Source organism: Aptenodytes patagonicus, chromosome 12, assembly GCF_965638725.1.
Source record: "Aptenodytes patagonicus chromosome 12, bAptPat1.pri.cur, whole genome shotgun sequence".
Taxonomy (NCBI): Eukaryota; Metazoa; Chordata; class Aves; order Sphenisciformes; family Spheniscidae; genus Aptenodytes; species Aptenodytes patagonicus.
Genome location: NC_134960.1, coordinates 23,016,308 through 23,034,247, shown reverse-complemented (window position 1 = coordinate 23,034,247; position 17,940 = coordinate 23,016,308). Strand labels below are relative to the sequence as shown.

At 45.0% G+C, this 17,940-nt stretch overlaps 1 protein-coding gene across 4 annotated transcripts in view; it reads left to right on the top strand.

The window, feature by feature from the left end:
* NRG2 (neuregulin 2) overlaps positions 1-17,940 on the top strand; it is a 177,479-nt gene that overhangs the window by 152,951 nt on the left and 6,588 nt on the right. For 3 of the 4 annotated variants that reach the window (XM_076350042.1, XM_076350039.1, XM_076350041.1), the window contains 4 exons: positions 10,734-10,757; positions 15,092-15,194; positions 16,137-16,260; positions 17,565-17,692. In XM_076350042.1, the coding sequence (XP_076206157.1) occupies positions 10,734-10,757; positions 15,092-15,194; positions 16,137-16,260; positions 17,565-17,692 (379 nt within the window). The remainder of the gene's footprint in view (positions 1-10,733; positions 10,758-15,091; positions 15,195-16,136; positions 16,261-17,564; positions 17,693-17,940) is intronic. The other variant, XM_076350040.1, reaches the window with a different exon arrangement.

Below are 17,940 nucleotides of genomic sequence, written 5' to 3'. Positions count from 1 at the left end.
AGGTCTCCAGAGATGCCTCGCTTATAGACATCGTTAGCTCATTTTGTTCAAGGCAGGTAATTTTTTGGGTCCATACCCAGTGGAGTATGGACCAGTGTCCCAGCATCAGTGGGACCCTGGTCTGGGTAAGGACTGACCTGAAAGGAGGCACAGTTACAGCGCACAAAATCAGCCACGGCCACCCTCTGTGTGACCCATCCTGCCTCCACACTGGCCGTTTGGACCACCACAAACGGTGGTTTTAAAAAGAGGCTTTTTAAAAAGAGCCACAAAAGAGGCTTTAATTAGTGGGAACCAGAGGAGAAATGCCTCTCCGTGATGACTCTTTGATTGCCAGTACCCGGTCTCCCACCGCTCTGTAAGAAATCCTGCAGTCCTCATGAACTGGCAATAGCAGGAGTCTCATTAGCACGTGCTAATAGCTGGCAAGCGCTCGCATTAGACTCCCTTCTACAGAGTATACAGACAAGAGGCAAATGGCTTTGTGAGGCCCTTGGGACAGCTTGATGCTTTTACATTGCCTTTTGTTCCAAATTGGCTTCCAAAGTTGAAACCTCCATTGATTTATTCTTTCAGACTAAAACATCCAAGTAAGCTCTTTTTAAAATGACAAAACAAAATGTTCTGTTTTGATCTTTAACCTGATGCAAAAGGGCTTCCTTTCCACTTTTAAGCCCATGGTGTCAGGGACCCTGGCTGCAGACAGCAGTGGGATGCTCACCCGATGAAGCTGATTTGTAGCATGTTTCATGAGGTGGTGTCCAACAGGCTTAAACATTATTGCTACCATGCTGCAAAACCAAAACAGGGGTGAAAATGAGTTTTATGTCAGGAAAATGCCTTGTCAGAACATTAATGGCAAGAGTAAACAGCGTGTGTTTTTTCCCCAGCCTGCAGAATCCAGCTTTTTATGGGAATGAGATTTGTTTAAATTTTATTCATGTGTTAGAGGACCAATGCCGACTTTAAAACCAACACATGTGCATTTCCTTACCTCAATTCTGTTTTAACCACAGGACAGTAAGGTAAAAACAGCTTAACAATCCAGGTTACCTGTCTGAACTTGGATAAAAATCATCTAAGAAGATGATTCATATGTGTTTATAGTTGTTTTCACTTTCAGGTCACAGTTGGGTAATATGTGTAGCAACAACACTGCAGAAAATCATGCACTGAACTTGCTGTTCTTCTGAATAGGAAAGGCATCTCACTTGTGTCTGGACTGTGCAAATGCTTACTTTCTACTTTAATCAATAATTAGGGCACAGTAGAAGTTGCTGTTGCTGTATAATTCACTCAGTGCTTCATCCCATATGGGTTCTGACAGGTCAAAAGCTGAAACAGATTAAATGAGGTTCAGGCATTTCCACTGGAAATAAAATAGCTCCGTCCTAATTCATGTTTTGAGAACATTGCCAGCACTTGACAGGTACTTAAATAGTAAATAATGACACCTACACTGGTGTTGTTTTAAATGCATTTGGGGTATTTTAGGTTTTCAGGCCTAGATGAGAGCCTTCTGATTCTTTAACATAAATATTCAATATTACAATATGATTTTTAGTAGGTATGTCCCAGGGCAGAGCAAGAGTCTCTGCAGAGTGAACTAAATTTAAGATGCTGTTCTGAAAAGATATGGCAGATACTTTGCTGAATTTGGGCCAGAGATGGTGCAGCATCCCAGCATCATGGCCAGATGTTGTGTATCTTCCTTCTGGGAGCAGCTTCCTATCTCACCCGTTTAAACCCTTATTCAGATTTTGCTCAGGTAAAACTCCCCATGTTCTCTAGGAGTTCAGGCTATCTTTGTCTATTTGACAGGTAGCTCTGGAGGTTTGTTTTTCTCCGATTGTCAAAAATACCTGCTAGACCACTGCAATTATGAAGATGAAAACCAGATGTATCTAGATAGGTTTTCTTGCGTGTGATGTTTCTCTACGTTGCTGTTACAACCATATGACCAAGTGCCTACTGCCAGACGTTCTGGGTATATATCCTACTGCTTGAAAATGAAGAGGAAATGTTAAAGATGGAGGTTTTTTCTATGTCGTGCTCACACTGTTGCTATTTTCTAACAGATTGGTACAGAGGAACTCACTAGGAATTGTATTACTGGGCTAGCTCAGAAACCTCCCAGTCTGTCCCGGCTCAGCCCTTATTTGAATGAATGCCATTTGGTTTTGGTAGGAATTTGCAACAGCAGAATTCAAGCAAGTATCTCAGCGGTTGGTTCCTATCTGCTTATAAGGAGTTTACATTTTATTTTGCTTGCATTGTAATGCAAATGTGATTGGAAATGTGTTGAGATACTGGAGAAAAAAAGTGAAGCATGCTAAAACAGCTACTTATCTGAGAAAATGGATGCATAGTGCAAACAGACAACATTGCTCTGGCCTAGCAAGGTGCCACTTCTGAGCAGAGCTGGGGTACCTGACTGTGTCAGCTCTCTAAGCCTGCCTTTACACTAAGCCTGCATTAGTCTAAGCCACCCTGATGGTCTGTTTTCTAGCAAGGCTCATACCGTAAGGAAATCTAAGGCAGCACGTTTATTTTGCGCAGCAGTGGCTAGGTACGTGCAGACAGTTGGCTACCATCAGTCAGCAGATGGACAATAACCTGCTAAACAGCAGCAACACGGATGAGGGCCTTTGAGACATTGACGCATAGTAATCCCACATCCAGTAAGGTCTGTGGGAAGCAAAGTCTCACAGGGAAACTTAAAAGCTTTATCTTGTTTATCATGGGTCAGTTTTAGGACAGTATGAGAGATGGCTTTCCCACATTCATCAAAACAGAAAACTACCAGAAGAAGGAAGGAAGGAGAGATGTCAGAGCAAACAACTGCACATTCACTGAGATTAAAATAGTTGAAAGGTACATATCTGAGAAGAAAAAGATGTCCTGACTTAAGATGTGCTGACTTAAGCCTGGTTAGATCTCTTTTGCCTGTATGAAATTTCACTGATCTCAGTTGATCTCTGTGCACACTCCTCCATCCACGCATTAGGAATTGGCTGATGGATCAAGGTTAGAAGACCATGTTGTCCGGGCTTTAACTAACCTGTAAGAGGAAAGCCTTATAGAGGCTGTACAATATAACTGAGGGACATTAAAGAAACATTTAAAGCAGTTTTAATTTAGGCTGAAGGAGAATTAATGGCAGTGAACAGAGGGGACAGCGATTGTCTGCATTTACTGTATGAAACAGAGGAATGCCCTGGTAGATTAGAATACAGAGAATTATTTCCATGGGTGATGAATCATTAAATCATCTTACTAAAATGTTTTTCACATCAAGGTCTTCATACTTCTATGTGTCCATATGATTATAGTTGCAGATATAATTAATATACATACTGCATTGTACATATGATGGTAAAGTCACATCGTCTGCTAGTTTCAGGAGTTGGCTCTTGCAGTTATGGTGTAACTGATGAAACCAGAGGGCTTGGAGATCCTAACTCCAAAATGTGACCTAAAGCAGGAATCCTCCCTGACCCTGGCCACGAGGAATGCAATGTGCAGGCAAGGAGTAACCAGCTGTTCATGTCATGAACTTGTCTTCTGACCCCGGTTCTCCCTGCCCCTCTCTTTGCAGCAATAATGCAGCCAGACCCTCATTATTTTTTCAGTGGGCTTTTAGACACCTGTTTGAGAGGTTTGAGTCCAAATTCATAACCCAGGTTCCCTTCATAGTCACTGCAGAGGGTTCGGCACCCAAGGATGAGCATTTGGCTAATTGAATTCCAGTGCTGAGGGTGATGAGTTACAAACTCATAGGTTTAGCTGTCAGATGTCTCTCCCGGAGCCCTGGTACAGGTACTTGCAGAGTCACAGATCACAGGTGTCTCTGGCTGTCCATGCACTAGTGAGAACAAAGGTTTAACACATCAAACTGTTGATCCACAGCCTGAATTAATCCATAGCATTAGTACCCAGGGACCATTTTGCCTCTGCAGTCAGATCTTCATCTCTGCTGGCACACGTGGGTGAAAAGTTCAGGAATATCACAAAAGAGTCAGGAAGTTCTTCTAATATGAGAGCGTCTAGTGGGTACTGGAGACTCGCCCAACTGACAGCTGTCTCCTGGGTCCAGCTTCACAGGCACAGCTATGTCTTGCAGCTCTTTCCAGAAGACAGAAGCATGTCCAAAATCATCCTTCCTTTTAAGAAACTTTTTTTTTAAAGCTGTGCTGGCACCTGTATTTCATAGCTGTCTGTTCTACATCAGATCCAGATCTAGCTCTATCTTCTCTCTTCTACAAGAAACTTTTCAGGTCTTTGTAAAACCCTGCTGGAAGTTTACTACTAAATTGCCAGGCTTTGGGCTGGCTGGTTGTAAAGGTTTCGTAAAACATGTTGGCAGCTATTTCACTCCCAGTGGGGCCGAGATACTGAAAGTTAAACATCGTGAGCGGGAACATTTATACCTTGTCTAAGTCTACACATTTGATTCTTTCCATTTGCTATTTATGGAACAATTTAGAAATTTGGGATGAAGCTTTATGTTTATGCTTGTCTCTTGTCTGTGGAATCTGAAATTTCATCTTAACTTTGCTATTTATTCATCTTCCAGAATAATTGTCACTGATCCAGAGGACAAATGTCATACCATTCATCTTCTTGTTTAGTGAAACATTTTCATTTTCTACTTTGTGACCTAATTAAAGTTGAAGTCTGTAGCCTGCCTGTAAACATCCTGGAATAGAGCTGACATTCATATACAATGTAATCTAGCATATTCTCTATTTCTACCCCATATTTCATTCTGGTTTCTTTACAAATTGAATTTTAATTCATAGCTGGAGTCTTCCTACTGGTCTGCTTTGGAAGCACAGAGCCGCATTTTCTGCTATCCATTGGGAGAGCAGGCTTTCTCTTCAACTTTGGGCTCCCCTAACAGTCTGTTATTCAGGCATCAAATCCCTTTTTCGAAGGGGAGAAAGACAGCTGCTCTTGTTGCATGGTGCTCAGTGTAGTCATCTGGAAACATGGAAGAGAAGAGCTTGAGCTGAGAAATCGAAGTCTTGCAGTCGCAGACTATCTGGTCAATTCTGCTTGCAGTGGACGCTGATATGAAAGCATGTCCTGAGTTCCCAGCTTGATATGTCTCCCAGGACTCCCTAACTGTAGCCATCAAAAGTTTAGTGTGATGGGTCTGGCTCCTGATCGATTTGCTGTGTGGCAGGACGTTTCCCTTGCATAGGCATTACAGATTCCTTCCAACGACAGATGACGAGCACGGGTATTTCTGAGATGAGAACCACCATCTGTTCTTGACCATCCACTGCGCCGTCGCTGGGTGTGATCTGTGTAATGATCTCAGCAGCGTGATTCCTGTCCTATCATAACACATTTCCTGTAGATCGGATGTCTGGGTCTTCCCATCAGTCATTCTTTCCAAGGAAATTGCTTTCGTAGAGCCTTTCCAGTCAGAAAAGCATAAACTGAGGCTACCTGCAGTGTCTGTATTGGGCTCTCTGGGCTGGAAACAGAATCGCACGTTCCCACAGTGGCACACAAACTGGCTCCAACACTGCCGACTGAACCATAGTGGAAGCAGAGCAGTGTAGGTGTATCGGGTGAGAGGCTTCTTATTTTTCTGAGGGATGGTCCCATTCGCTCTGAAGTCACCAGGCTGCAGCTGGAGGAGTGCTGGTCATCACCCTGACATGTAAAAGTGACCCTTCTGACAGGTGGGTTTTGGATGCTTGCTCCTCACACTGAGGTGAAGTGTCCCCATGAGCAGAGGGATAAATGTACCACTTCAAGCTCTTCTGGGAAGGTCTAGATCTGAATTTCAGCTTCTCTGTTCACTTCACTTCAATTCACTTATTCAGCAGCAGTTTCCTACCTGTTGATTGCGATATGAAAATGGTAAGCAGAATACTACTTCTTTTTTTTACCTACCTTTCTGTTTCCTCCTCCACCTCTTACTCATCTGAACCCTGAAACAATATTTAGCAGCATTTTAAATTCCACAAACATTCTGCAGCTTCCTTTCAATGACACGATAACCGCTGACCACTTAATTACAGGGTGATGACTACGCTGTGGTGTGGCTAGGTAATTACAGGGCGTTTGTGGTTTATCATAACAGGGTTATTCCTCTCCCCTGGATGGCAGTACAGGTTACCCTTTGGGATCTTCTGAAGTTAATTGCATGCTAATCCACAGCAGCTTGCTAATACTCTATGGTTATGTATCTGGACTCTTGAGGCCTACCAAATTATTTTTATTGATACAGTACTGGACAAGCTAAATGGCTGTGCAGTTTATGGAAAGTTTGCAGACTTCCTGTACTTGCAGATCCCACATATTGCCCAGCCCTTAACACGAGCAGAGTGTCCTCTGTCCCCAGCATCACGGGACTGTCTTGCTTTGCTCCCTGTACCCCTTGGGGGAAGCCTGGACCAGGGTGCTGCAAGCATTACTCTTGTCAGTACAATTCATTACCAACAGTCTGTCTTGCTGGTCCTCAGATGTTAATTCTCCGCTTTGTTTCATGCCTTGGAGCATGCTCTGTGACCCAGATAGGCCTCTGGGGGACCCAAGCGTGTTTGGGGGGAATAATGCATGAGGTAACTAAACACCTTAACGATGTCCTTGGGCAGCCCAAAGTCCACATGAGCACAGGCCCAATTTTCACAGCTGTTTGCTAAGGCTTTTATCCTTCTTAATCGTCCTATAAATCTACAGTTCAGTGAGAGCCATCTTGTCTTGAGGTGTTACTCCTATAAGGATATTTTAGATTAAATGTTTTTGTCTGTTCATCTTTTAAAACAGGTAAAATACATTATAGAGAAAAACATAGTCACAAAGTCACTGCAGATCAAGTAAGCGTAGGACTTTGTCTTCTGTCCGAAGATATGAGAAAAAAATCCACCACAAAATTTGTGACAGTGGGTCCACAGAGTACCCACCCTACTGGTAGCACCTAAATCCAACTGAATTTTTTCTTTCAGTCTACTTCAGCTGAATGTCAGCCTTTGGGGACTGACATGTAAGGTCCATGCATCGCTTGACTCTTCAGCAAGCCCTGCTTTGAACAGCTGAGTGGTACCAATCTGGGTGATGGGATCCAACCTGAATCCCATGCAGATGTGCTGCAGCTGAGACGAAGAGTGTGAAAATGAAACATTTTTGTCATCTCTTTCATATTTTTTCCCTTCCTCAACTCTCCCATGCTCGCTGCCTTTCTCTGTTGGACAGCCTTCTGTCATACCTACCGTAGTTAGGTATTTGAACATTTCCAAACTACGGGTTCAGTCTCCTTTGGGATCAACACAGAAGAGCCTAGCTTAGCTTTTAGGTACAAAAAATAATGTAAATTCTGCAAAGTAATGCATTGAAGAGGCCAGTAGATACTGTTTCCTTAACACTGATGGCTGCATTAGGAAGAATGGGTTCTATCTTAAGTCCAACATTTTCAGAAAGGTTCAGCAGGCACATTTGGAACGAGATTTTCCAAAAAACATGTCCCCACTTCAAATAGTCTGGGGAGTCTCACAGCAGTTCAGGGTGCTCAGCCCTAGCTCCTTGCCATGACCAGGGAGCACGTGTGGAGTTCAGACAGAAGGTTGATGATGTGAGAAAAATAATACGCCCATTTCCTCATCCTAGAGCTACCATCTCAGTGCTGTCTCACTGTAATTTATTTGCATGGTAGCCTCCGAATGTATTGCTTCCAATGGAGCTTGTCCCATGGGAGCTGGAGAGTACCGCTGCACTCTGTCAGCACTCCTGGCATGTATCAGTTTGTCTCTACAGATGGGATTCATCCATTTAATTTTAGCTATCCCAAAGGCTTCCTCTGCCACAAGCCTGGAATACAATAAATACACCATTGCAACCACCTCTATCAGCATGGAGTGAATCACCATCTGGAGGAGCTGGAGGACTTACCTGGACCTCTTGCTTCCCTCTGTATGGTTAATGGCCGCAGAGGGGACTGTTGCCCAAAGGTTTCTAGGCATCCCCAGCAGCCAAGTCTGCCAGACTGCCAGTCTAACTGGGAGGGTGAGTAAAGCGCGGGTTGACTGAACTGCTGCAGAACACAGTGCAGGTGCTACATGTCATGCCGAGCATCTTCTCCACCTAGCAGCAAATATAACCCGAAGCTTTTAAAGATGTATTACTTTTCCTGATCAACCTCTTAAAAAAGCAAAGGCGACTTCTTTCAAACATAGTATGCAGTCAGAAATATCTTTTGCTCCAGACCAAAATAAATTGTTGTCTCTAGGAGAAATTTTGTTTTCTCAAACATGTTTGCTACCAAGCAGCATATTGCTGATGTAAAATAGGCACGCACTATGTGGTAAGCCATGTTTGTGAAGATGACACCCCTCTGCTGAATGCAGAATGATTACATTTTGAAGCAATGTTTTTTCCGGAGCTGGGGTCATCTCATTAGCCTCTGGATTATAACATGTTGAATAATTTTGAACAGTCTCTCCTTTAGAGAAGAGACAAACCCTCCAAATCCCAGCCTACTCTTGAAGAGTCTCCTCCTTCACCGTCCCAGCACAGAAGGCAATACCTGCCCAGGCTGGGAGGAACTCCTGATCAGGGGAAGGGAAGAGTGGCTCCCTATTCGATGTGTTTAGTTACGGGTGATACAGAAACAATGTCTGTAGCCTGAAATGATGATAGAGGAGTGTTGAGTAGCCATGGACGTCAGATGCAGGAGCATAGGCTGGGGTAAGGCTTCCTCTAGCTGCAAAGCTACCGGTGGGTTTGTAGGCATAGGCAGGCACGTACATTCCGGCTGCTGCATGGTTCGTCTCCTGCTCAGGGAACCTGTAGCTAAGATCCAATGAGCCAGCTGGCTGTATCTGCTCCATGGGGTTGGGGAGCCAAAAGAAACTGCAGTTCTGGTGTGAGAGCAACAGTGGGAAGGCTAAAGTTCCTCAGGTCCTGCCCACCACCTCTGTTTGCACAGGCATTTCTGAGTTTGCAAAACAACATGAAAATGCTTTGAATTGCATCCATTTGTAGCTGTAGATGTTGCAGCAAATCCTGGAACAGGGAGGAAATGTGGCGGTATAGGCAGCATGCAGCTATGAAATGGATCGATAGCGTAGATATATAGATGAAATTTAATGTATCTCTACACGCATTTGTCATAGTGTCAGGTGAAACTGCGTGTGTAATGGTAGCATGCCTTAGGAAAAGGTCAAGGCTAGATACGATAACCAAGAGGTTTAGGGTGAGTGTATTCTGTCCAGTTCTCTGCTGCCCACCACATTGTGTCCATGTCACTGCAACTTGTACAAAATGACTGTGAAACGCATGGTAGAGTTTGCCGTTCCTTTTGCACAAATGTGAGATGCGAAGCAGAGAGCAGCCAGGTTTTGTGGCCTTTAAATTCTACAAAATTTAAAAAATCCAACCCCACCCAACTCCTGCCCCCCCAAAAATCCCCCAACGTCAGCACTGATTTGAAGAGAAGAACCTGCTTTAGAAAACGTGTTTACATGTTCCACAATGACTAGTGCTAATTTCCCCCCCCGCCTAAATTTTGAACAGCATTGCAAAAGAAAGCCAATATTTCTGTGCGGCAAAAAGCAGTTCCTATGGAAAATACAGTAAATAAATCTGGACATCTCCAAGCTGCAAATAATCTTGTGTGTATGATGATTGGGAACAGCAGAGCTCACTTTTGTGTACAATGATAAGTATGGAGAACTTTAATGTTTATGTAAGAAAAACTGGCTTTAGGTGAGGTCTGTACCAGGAAAATGACTAAAATTCAGGATACCTGTTTTGGATAACTGCGTTGTTGATTCATTAGGTAAACTACTTTGCTTAGCACTATCTCTGCAAGATGAACTGCAGTATTACTTGTAATGAATATGAATCTGAAAGCAGATGCTCCAATTTGTGCTTTTTTCAGCATGCTTGTTGTTTCTAAAACAATGCAGAACCACAGCAGAAGTGAAATTTGGAAGATCACAGACTCGAGGGAAACTTTCAGTGCAATTTGCACTTTTAGATCTGCAAGGGATTCATTGTCTTGCCCGGGCAACTAATCACTTGCAGCATCAGTGGTTCAACTGCAGATCTGTACCGCCAAGAACAGTGCTCGCAGAATTGACAGGCCGTCAGGTGATTTACAGGCAATGCTGCCAGATGATGCTCTGCATCCGAGACCAGGCTTGAGGTCGCGGGCAGCAGAATCGTGCTGGCAGGCCTCAGGGCCCCGTGCAAGTGCCCGCACATCTGTCTGCCCAGCGCTCTTCTTTGGTGCACAGGCCCCCAGGCAGAGAGGGGCGTGTGAAACCATGCAGGGCATATTTTGCCTGTAGAAAGTGAATGAGTGTTTTTTACCAGGTTCATGCAGTCGCTATGTGTTTTGACCTGTCAGGAGTTGTTTCAGAACAAGTGTACCTTTTTTTCTTTTTTTTTTTTTTTTTTTCCCTGCCTAAACTGTGAATTCCATATCAGGTACTAACAAACATGGCTCATCTCAAAAGAATTCATGATTAACTAAAAGAATTCATAATTAACTTCCACTGCAATTTGTTTGGGTCTTTCTTTACATAAGGTGTAAGCTCTGGTGGGAATTTGAAATGCTCTGAAGCATACACTGTCTTCTGTGTAACTGCTGCTGAGCCTACAGAAAAGCTAACCTGCTGTAACTGCACAGTGTGTGTGTTTGTATATTAGAGATCTCTGACAGACCTGTTTTTCTTTTTCTCTTTCTCTTCCTTGTCTTCTTTCTGCATTGGCAGAGCATCTTGGATTTGAATTAAAGGGTATGGAACAACCATTCATTTATTAATCAGAAGCCATTAAGAGCTGCCCACATTATATTTATGGCTTTAATGGGATGATTAAAAAATCAGCTGTTCTGTTCTCTTCCCTGGCACCAAGATAGATGTTTGGATTGAAAAAAAAAACCAAAACCAAAGCAAAATGCAAAATCTAAATGTAAACCTATAAAAATGCACGTGTATTTTTAGCAGCACTTTTTTCTTTGTTTCAAGCAGCAGCCTGGTGTGTGTGGTGTGACTGGGATGTTACAATTGCCATACGTCTCCTCATTCAACATGCTTTTGTGTATTTAACTGAAAAGCTGGAGTTTGTGTCCATCCAAAAGGTTGCCAGCAGGCACCACTTGGGAACGGGCAGGCATTCCAGTAACGGGAAGACAAGTTTAAGGAAGATCAGGGCTTTTATAGAAATTGCCATCCCAGACACACTAACCTCCACTGGATCCTACAGACAGTCAGGACGAGCTTTGCCGTTCCTCCTCCCAAAGGTTAGCAGCTTATTTCGGTTCTTGACTGGGAGGAAATTGCTCCAAGAAAGGTGGCATGAGACGAGTTAGTCTAGAAAAGAGTCAGCCCTGGGAAGTCAGTAGTATCCCATGAGAGTGGAGGGTGTAATGCTGAGCATCATGGTAGCAAGCTGAAGTTTGGAAAAACACTGCTTTTAAAAATATCCCCTTTGGGCAATCACCTGCTCCTGCCCAGTTGCTCATAATCATATTATTTTTCTTCCATTCTCCTCAGTCTGTTTTTAGAAATATATGAAGTATCTCTTGAGTAAGGACCTGGGAAATCAAATCCTTGAGGCTAGGCTTCCCTTGAGTGTACAGGCCAACCGCAGGGAGGGCTTGGTCAGATGAGAGCAGAGAGATACATCTTTATCACTTAACTTAAAAACATTGACCCGGCAACATCAGCCAGAGCAGATCTTCACATGAAGACGCTTCAATTCCATTTGCTAGAGGCATGGGGACACCAATCTTTCACTTCTGGATCCTAAATTGTCTTCTAGGGTCCCTGAGGTGGAGGGACATGCACTAGCTGAAGCTGGAGAAACTTTTCTCCTCTGGTTTTTGCATGCCTGATCCACTGGGATTGGTGTGTATCCCCCAGCAGTTCTTCCCTGCTGCAGAAAATCTGTGCATTTTGTGGTCAGGTGTTTCAGAGAAAGTGGTGCTGCTAATGCTAATACACTTAAATAAACTTTAAAATTGAGGATTTTTGACATCCCTTTTTTGTTGACCTTTTGTCCTTTTCCTCATCCATTCTCAATGTCATCACAGAACCGCACACATCCTGTTCCCAGTCTGCAGTCGTCTCCTCTCTGTCATTCGTCTTTCACTTTCATGCGTTGCTGTGACACCCATGGCTGGACTGTGATTCTGTCGGCATTATGTGGCACCACATGGTTTGTTCATAGTGTTTGCCGCTGTAGAGTGACGATGCTGCTGATGAAGATGTGGTGTTTGTAGAGCATAGAGACACAAATGGACAAGTCCCGCACCAGGATCTTACCTTCACAAATACAAAATCATAGTGTGCATTCTCTTATTTTCTTTCTGTTACTGTTGAGATGGTTTTGTGCAACACGAAGATACTGTGTTATCGAGCATCAACTTTAATGAGATGTTAGGAGCCAAGCTAAATTACTATCAGCAGGTCATTTAATTTTTAGTTTTGCAGCAGTGGCGCACAGCCTCACGCTTCACTGCTTCACATAGCAGAGCTGTCAGCTCAAGATAGGCTAAATCTGCATTTCTGATGAACTGAAACATTCCCCATGCAATTCAGGTGAAGGTTCAGGACAGTCAGACATGCCAGAGTCAGGGTCCCATACTGACATGATCACCAGAACAGAGGCTGTGATTTGAGCCTTGGGGGGAAAAATTTTGTCGTGTTGGTAAGAGGTAAAAAAAAGAAGCCATAGTTTTGATGGCTTTGCTCTTTCTCCCTCCTCCATGATTCAAAGGGAAAGATTTATGCTTGGAAAAAACATCTTTGTGGCAAAAAACATAGCTGATGAAGAATCTTTGAAAAAATTGGCTTGATGGACGGGTCCATGATGAAAACTGACCTCCTGCCCAGCCTTATTTTTTGTGTTTAAAGTAGTTTTTGCTGGGTAGTAGCAAAATTCTTGCCCGGTGCTATCCGTAACCAGGACATGATCCTAGCTGGTTTTCCTGATTCTGATAAAGTCTCTGAAACTCCTGTTTGAAGGAAAGAGCTGTACAGCTGGAATCCAGGTCCCAGAGGTGTGCAAGAGCAAGAAAACTTGTCTGCCATGGTTGCTGATGCCTGGAATAGGGCATCGTGCAAGGGAAGCACGTCGCTGAAGGAGGTGTTTCACCCCAGAGTGAGTTCTTTCCCCATGCCAGCTCCACCTGGTTCCTTGTAGTAAAACACAAGGTCAGCCAGCACCCAAACCCCGCTCTGTGAGCGGGTCCCAGGCCATACAGGCTCTGCCTCTAAGGAGGTGCAGCCGGCTGGTGAAGCTGCTGCGGTGCAGTAACTTTCAGCCCAAGTGAGACCCATGATCTGTCGTTCCTGGTCCACAACACCGTGGAGATGGAGTCTGGGAGAGCCTCAGCTGCCCGCCTCTCTAGCGAATGGCGGGACATTGCCTTCCTGGCAACTCCACCAGCACCCTGAGCACCTCATGAAGCCAAAGGCCCGTGCGCAAATAAAACAGATGGAAATGTATTTCTTTAAACTGTAGCTTTGCAGCACAGGCACAAAGCAAGCTCTGCTGATTATGTTTCCCATCTTCATGCCAGGGCTGTCATTCTCAGCCCTTGTGTAGCAAATCTTCATTCCCATTTTGAGGGTTAGAAAGAGATAAACATTTTTCCTAGCACTTTTTTTTTCTTCCAAAAATACTTTTTCCTTCCTAAAATGGCAAGCTGAAATTGGTCTAAATATTCAGTTATCTGGAATGTTTCATTGCTTCCCCCTTGCTTTTTTGCTAAAGTCTAGTCCCAGGCATTTCTGGGACCAGACCTGTTTCTCTTCTGGTTTTGTATTTCATTGTTTGGTAGCACTGGGGATATCACATAGTCCATTCAAGGTATTTAGTGTGGCATGGTGAACCATGCCAAGCACAGCAACCATGGCATGAGTTTTATTGCCTAATGTATATGAAAAAAGATTTCAATTAATATTAAATAAGGCACAAACCCCAATAACTTTAACATTAACACATAGTATGGGGGCACAAGGACACCATTCATAGATGCTGAACTAAAATGCTCATGGCAGCTGTGCACTGTATCCTTCTCTGAGTCATCCAGCTGGAGAACCAAATTGCCTCTGCTGATCTCACTGGAGATTGCTGGATGTCGCCGAGAAGAGCATCTGCTCTGGTGTAGCCACAGAGGAAGAAGTGTCCTTGACGTGCGATTGCTGCCTAAGTGTAGTTCAGTTACACTGCAGGCGACACCCTAGCATTTTCTTAGAGCTTTGATTAATGTGAATGAATTACCTCACTTCCAGCATGGTCTGAGTTTTATGCAAGTGACAGACTTTTCTGGTTTGAAAGGTGATATTTGAGAGAAGCAGCAGCATGCTGCTTGAATTTTGTGTGTACATCTGAGTTACCTGGTACAATGGAATTAATGGCTTCCTAGGGTTTCATTAAAAATCCATAACTGTAATTGGTTACTGTATTTTAATTACTCCACTCCCTTTTCTTTGTCTAACGCGCTATCAGTTTTCCATCCTCATTCTGCTTTTTGACTGTTTTAGGATGTCCCTTTCAGCACCTACATGCTTTGGGGCCTGTTGCTCGGTGGTTTCTAGCACACCGCCGAGCTCCAGGGCATGCAGCCGCTGCAAGGAAAAGGCATTCTGAGTCCGTCAGAGCAGAGAGCCTGTGATGAGAGCATCACAGGGCATGCGTGTACGTGGTGAGTGGGGGATGCTCGGGGACTTCTTTGGTAGGCTACTAAGTTACCGAGAAGGGGGGGTCTGCTGGAAGGGAGAGGAGAGTCGTGGAGCTTTTTGAGATTAGTCACCAAGTTATGCTGCGGGAAAAGAAGAGAAAGCGAGAAGCGTGTTTGAGCGCAGAAGGGGTGAGCTACTGAGCGAGACAGGGCAAAGGTGCAGAGAGACAAAAGGAGTGAAGGTCTCTTGAGGGGTGAGCAAGGTTGGGCCAGCTGGTCTCAGGTTTGGGGCAGCTATTAGAGACGGGCAGTGGATTGGTAGGAGATCTGACCGAGCCCTGTTCTCCATCTTACGCACACGCAGTGCTGGTTCCTGTGCAGCCAGATGCATCCCTGGTGCTGGACCCCATTTGTAACTGGTTTCTTTCTCTCCATTTGCAGAAGCGGAAGAGCTCTACCAGAAGAGAGTTTTAACCATCACAGGAATCTGTGTTGCCTTGCTTGTGGTGGGCATCGTCTGTGTGGTAGCTTACTGTAAAACCAAGTGAGTATGGGTGGTTAACAGACAATAACTGGCCAGAGGTTACTCAGTCATAGTGTTCACGCTTCACGCTTTCATGCTCTTCACCCAAATGCTATTTTAAGGAGATGCTGTGCTGTGGTATTCCCAGGAAGGTCTCATGAAGGAGGCCAGTGAAGCCATCTCCCAGGCTGTGCCTGAGCAGGATGTTTTCCTCGGACCATTTGCTTATCCCCTGAATCAGCATCATTTCACCCAGCCAGGTGATGCTGTGTTACTGGGAAAAGCTGGCCCCCAAGCCAGCAGCTCACCTCCTGACAGCAGAAGCACACTGGGCTGTTGTGCAGGAGCTGTGGGCTCAGCTATGTACGTTTCAGGGACTTTCAGAGCAATCTTGATGGAACAAGAGGCTTGGGGACCTCTTTTGTGGCCAGCCTTCCCTGCCTGGACAGCACCTTTTTCCCTACTTAGCCTGCACCTCACCTCAGTTCGGGGTGCCCCGTGACACGGGGGGTCTTGTGGAGTGGATGCCCTGCCAGGGGCAACAGGTAGGCTTTGCCACTTTGTGCTTAATGCAGGAGAGGTCAAGTGCCTTGCCACCAAGGCCAAGCCAGGACCTGCTTCCCCTTTTCCTTCTCCCCGCTTTCCTCCTCCGCTCCCAGCGCCATGGTGCCCCTGGCTCCCACTGCATTGTGCTGGGCCTTGTCTTGCAAAAGGGGACCCTGGACCCAGCTTCCCAAATTGCCCATGGTGAGAAATGTTCACCTTTTTTTGAAAAAGCAGCAAAAGGTGGCAAATGTTGAATGCCTTGTTTTTTCCTGTTTGCAGCTTTCCACAAACGCCATTGAAACATCAAGTGTGTCTGAGAGTTGCCTTCTCTATCATCTGCATCCCCCAGGTGTCCCTGGGGGCAGAGCCCCATGAAATAAGTCTTCCTAATAGATTTTTTTCCTTTCTGTTTTAAAGGAAACAAAGAAAACAAATGCATAATCATTTACGGCAGAACATGTGCCCTGCCCATCAGAACAGGAGCCTTGCAAACGGGCCAAGCCATCCACGTTTGGATCCTGAGGAAATCCAAATGGCCGATGTAAGACCTTTTGTCTCCATCTCCCTGCATATTACTGAGTGCCTATTTTCTGCCAGGCATTTGACGTGGATGTGTATGCTTACACACCTGTGTGCATGTGCATGAAGAGCAAAACACTAACAAACTTGAACAAAAAGATGAGATTCTGCATAGAAACATTTCCAAAACTAACATCTGAAGGGAAATGTGATTTTACTTTGAAGCACAGGATGAGGTTAGGGCACTTGGGACGGGCTTGTTTTGATGAATCAAGTGTGATCCTGTTTTCCTCTAAGAGAGATGTTCCCGATGTTTCCTGTTTATTAAGCTATCCCATTGAGCCCCACTTTGCGGCATGACAAATGCTATCAGCATGGCGGTGGCTGGAGCCGCCGTGGTGACCGTGTCGTGCTGAAGCATGTCATGGTGATCTGGTCAGCACTGCGTTAGCCCACCTGCCCGTACCAAGAATTGTGTCCTGGGCAAGGTGGAATGTCCTGGTGGGGTGCCAGTGTCACGCCAATGAGAATGATCTAAGAGTTTAGGACTGGATCCAGAGGGTGGTTCAGCCACTCTCGTGACTTCAGTCACATGAGATTCCCATCAAACTCCGTGAACTCAACAGGACCGTCAACGTGCTTAAGTGCCTTGCTGGACCAAGGCATTGAAAGGGGTCAGAAAAAGGGAGGGGGAAGGCAGAGCCAAACGAAAAGAAGTACTGATGGAAATGAGTACAATGAATCAGTTACAAGCTCTGCTGGGTTACCCTTTGGATGTTAAAATTTAGCTAGGTTGAATCCCAGCCATGAAGGAAGAGGGAAAGGGAATTTCTAAGAACCACAGCCCTCTGGCCACAAAGTACTGACTCTCCCAGAGAGCTTAGTGTCCCTGTGAAAAGCAGTGCTTCTTGTTAGATGAATATCTCAGCATAAATATTTGGATTACACCTGGTGTTTCTGTAGGACTCGTATCGCTGGCAGATCTCATGTGGTTGTCTTTTTGCTGGTACTCTCTCAGGTGTATAACCTTCTGTGAGCAGAGATGTTTTTCTGCTCAGTAGCTACACGTGGTACCACTGTCCTCTAGGGAACCCCTTGGCTCTTCAAACCCTTCTGCAGTCCCCGTGCCACGGCCCTTTTCCAGTGTTCAAAGTGCAGGGGCAGAGAAGAGCCTCCAGCCTCTTTGTCTCTTTCCATGGGGTGTGGAGCTGCTGGGTTCACTCAGTCCTCATTTGATTTCACCAGAAATAATCAAACCAGCTGAATTTGGCTGTGGCAGCATTGGCAAGCTGGTGGGTGATCTGTGTGATTCTTCATATTTTACAGTATATTTCTAAGAATGTTTCTGCCACCGAGCATGTGATCCGAAGGGAAACAGAGACGACCTTTTCGGGAAGTCACTCCTGCTCCCCATCTCATCACTGCTCCACAGCCACTCCAACGTCCAGCCAGAGGTGATGTATACCATTTTCCCCTGAACTTTCTCCTGCTGTTTGCCTTAGGATGCTGTGAGATTCAAAGCCAGTAAAAGGTTTCCCTTTCACCCCCCTTTCTGATTTTACTTGATGTTTGGCACTACACTGGCATACAGGCCATGTCGACACTGCGGGTCTTTGCTGGCACAGCTAGTTAGTGAGAAGTGTGGAAAGGTGTCATCCTTGACCTGCAGTGAGGTGCCAGCAGAAACCTGCAGCGCTGACAT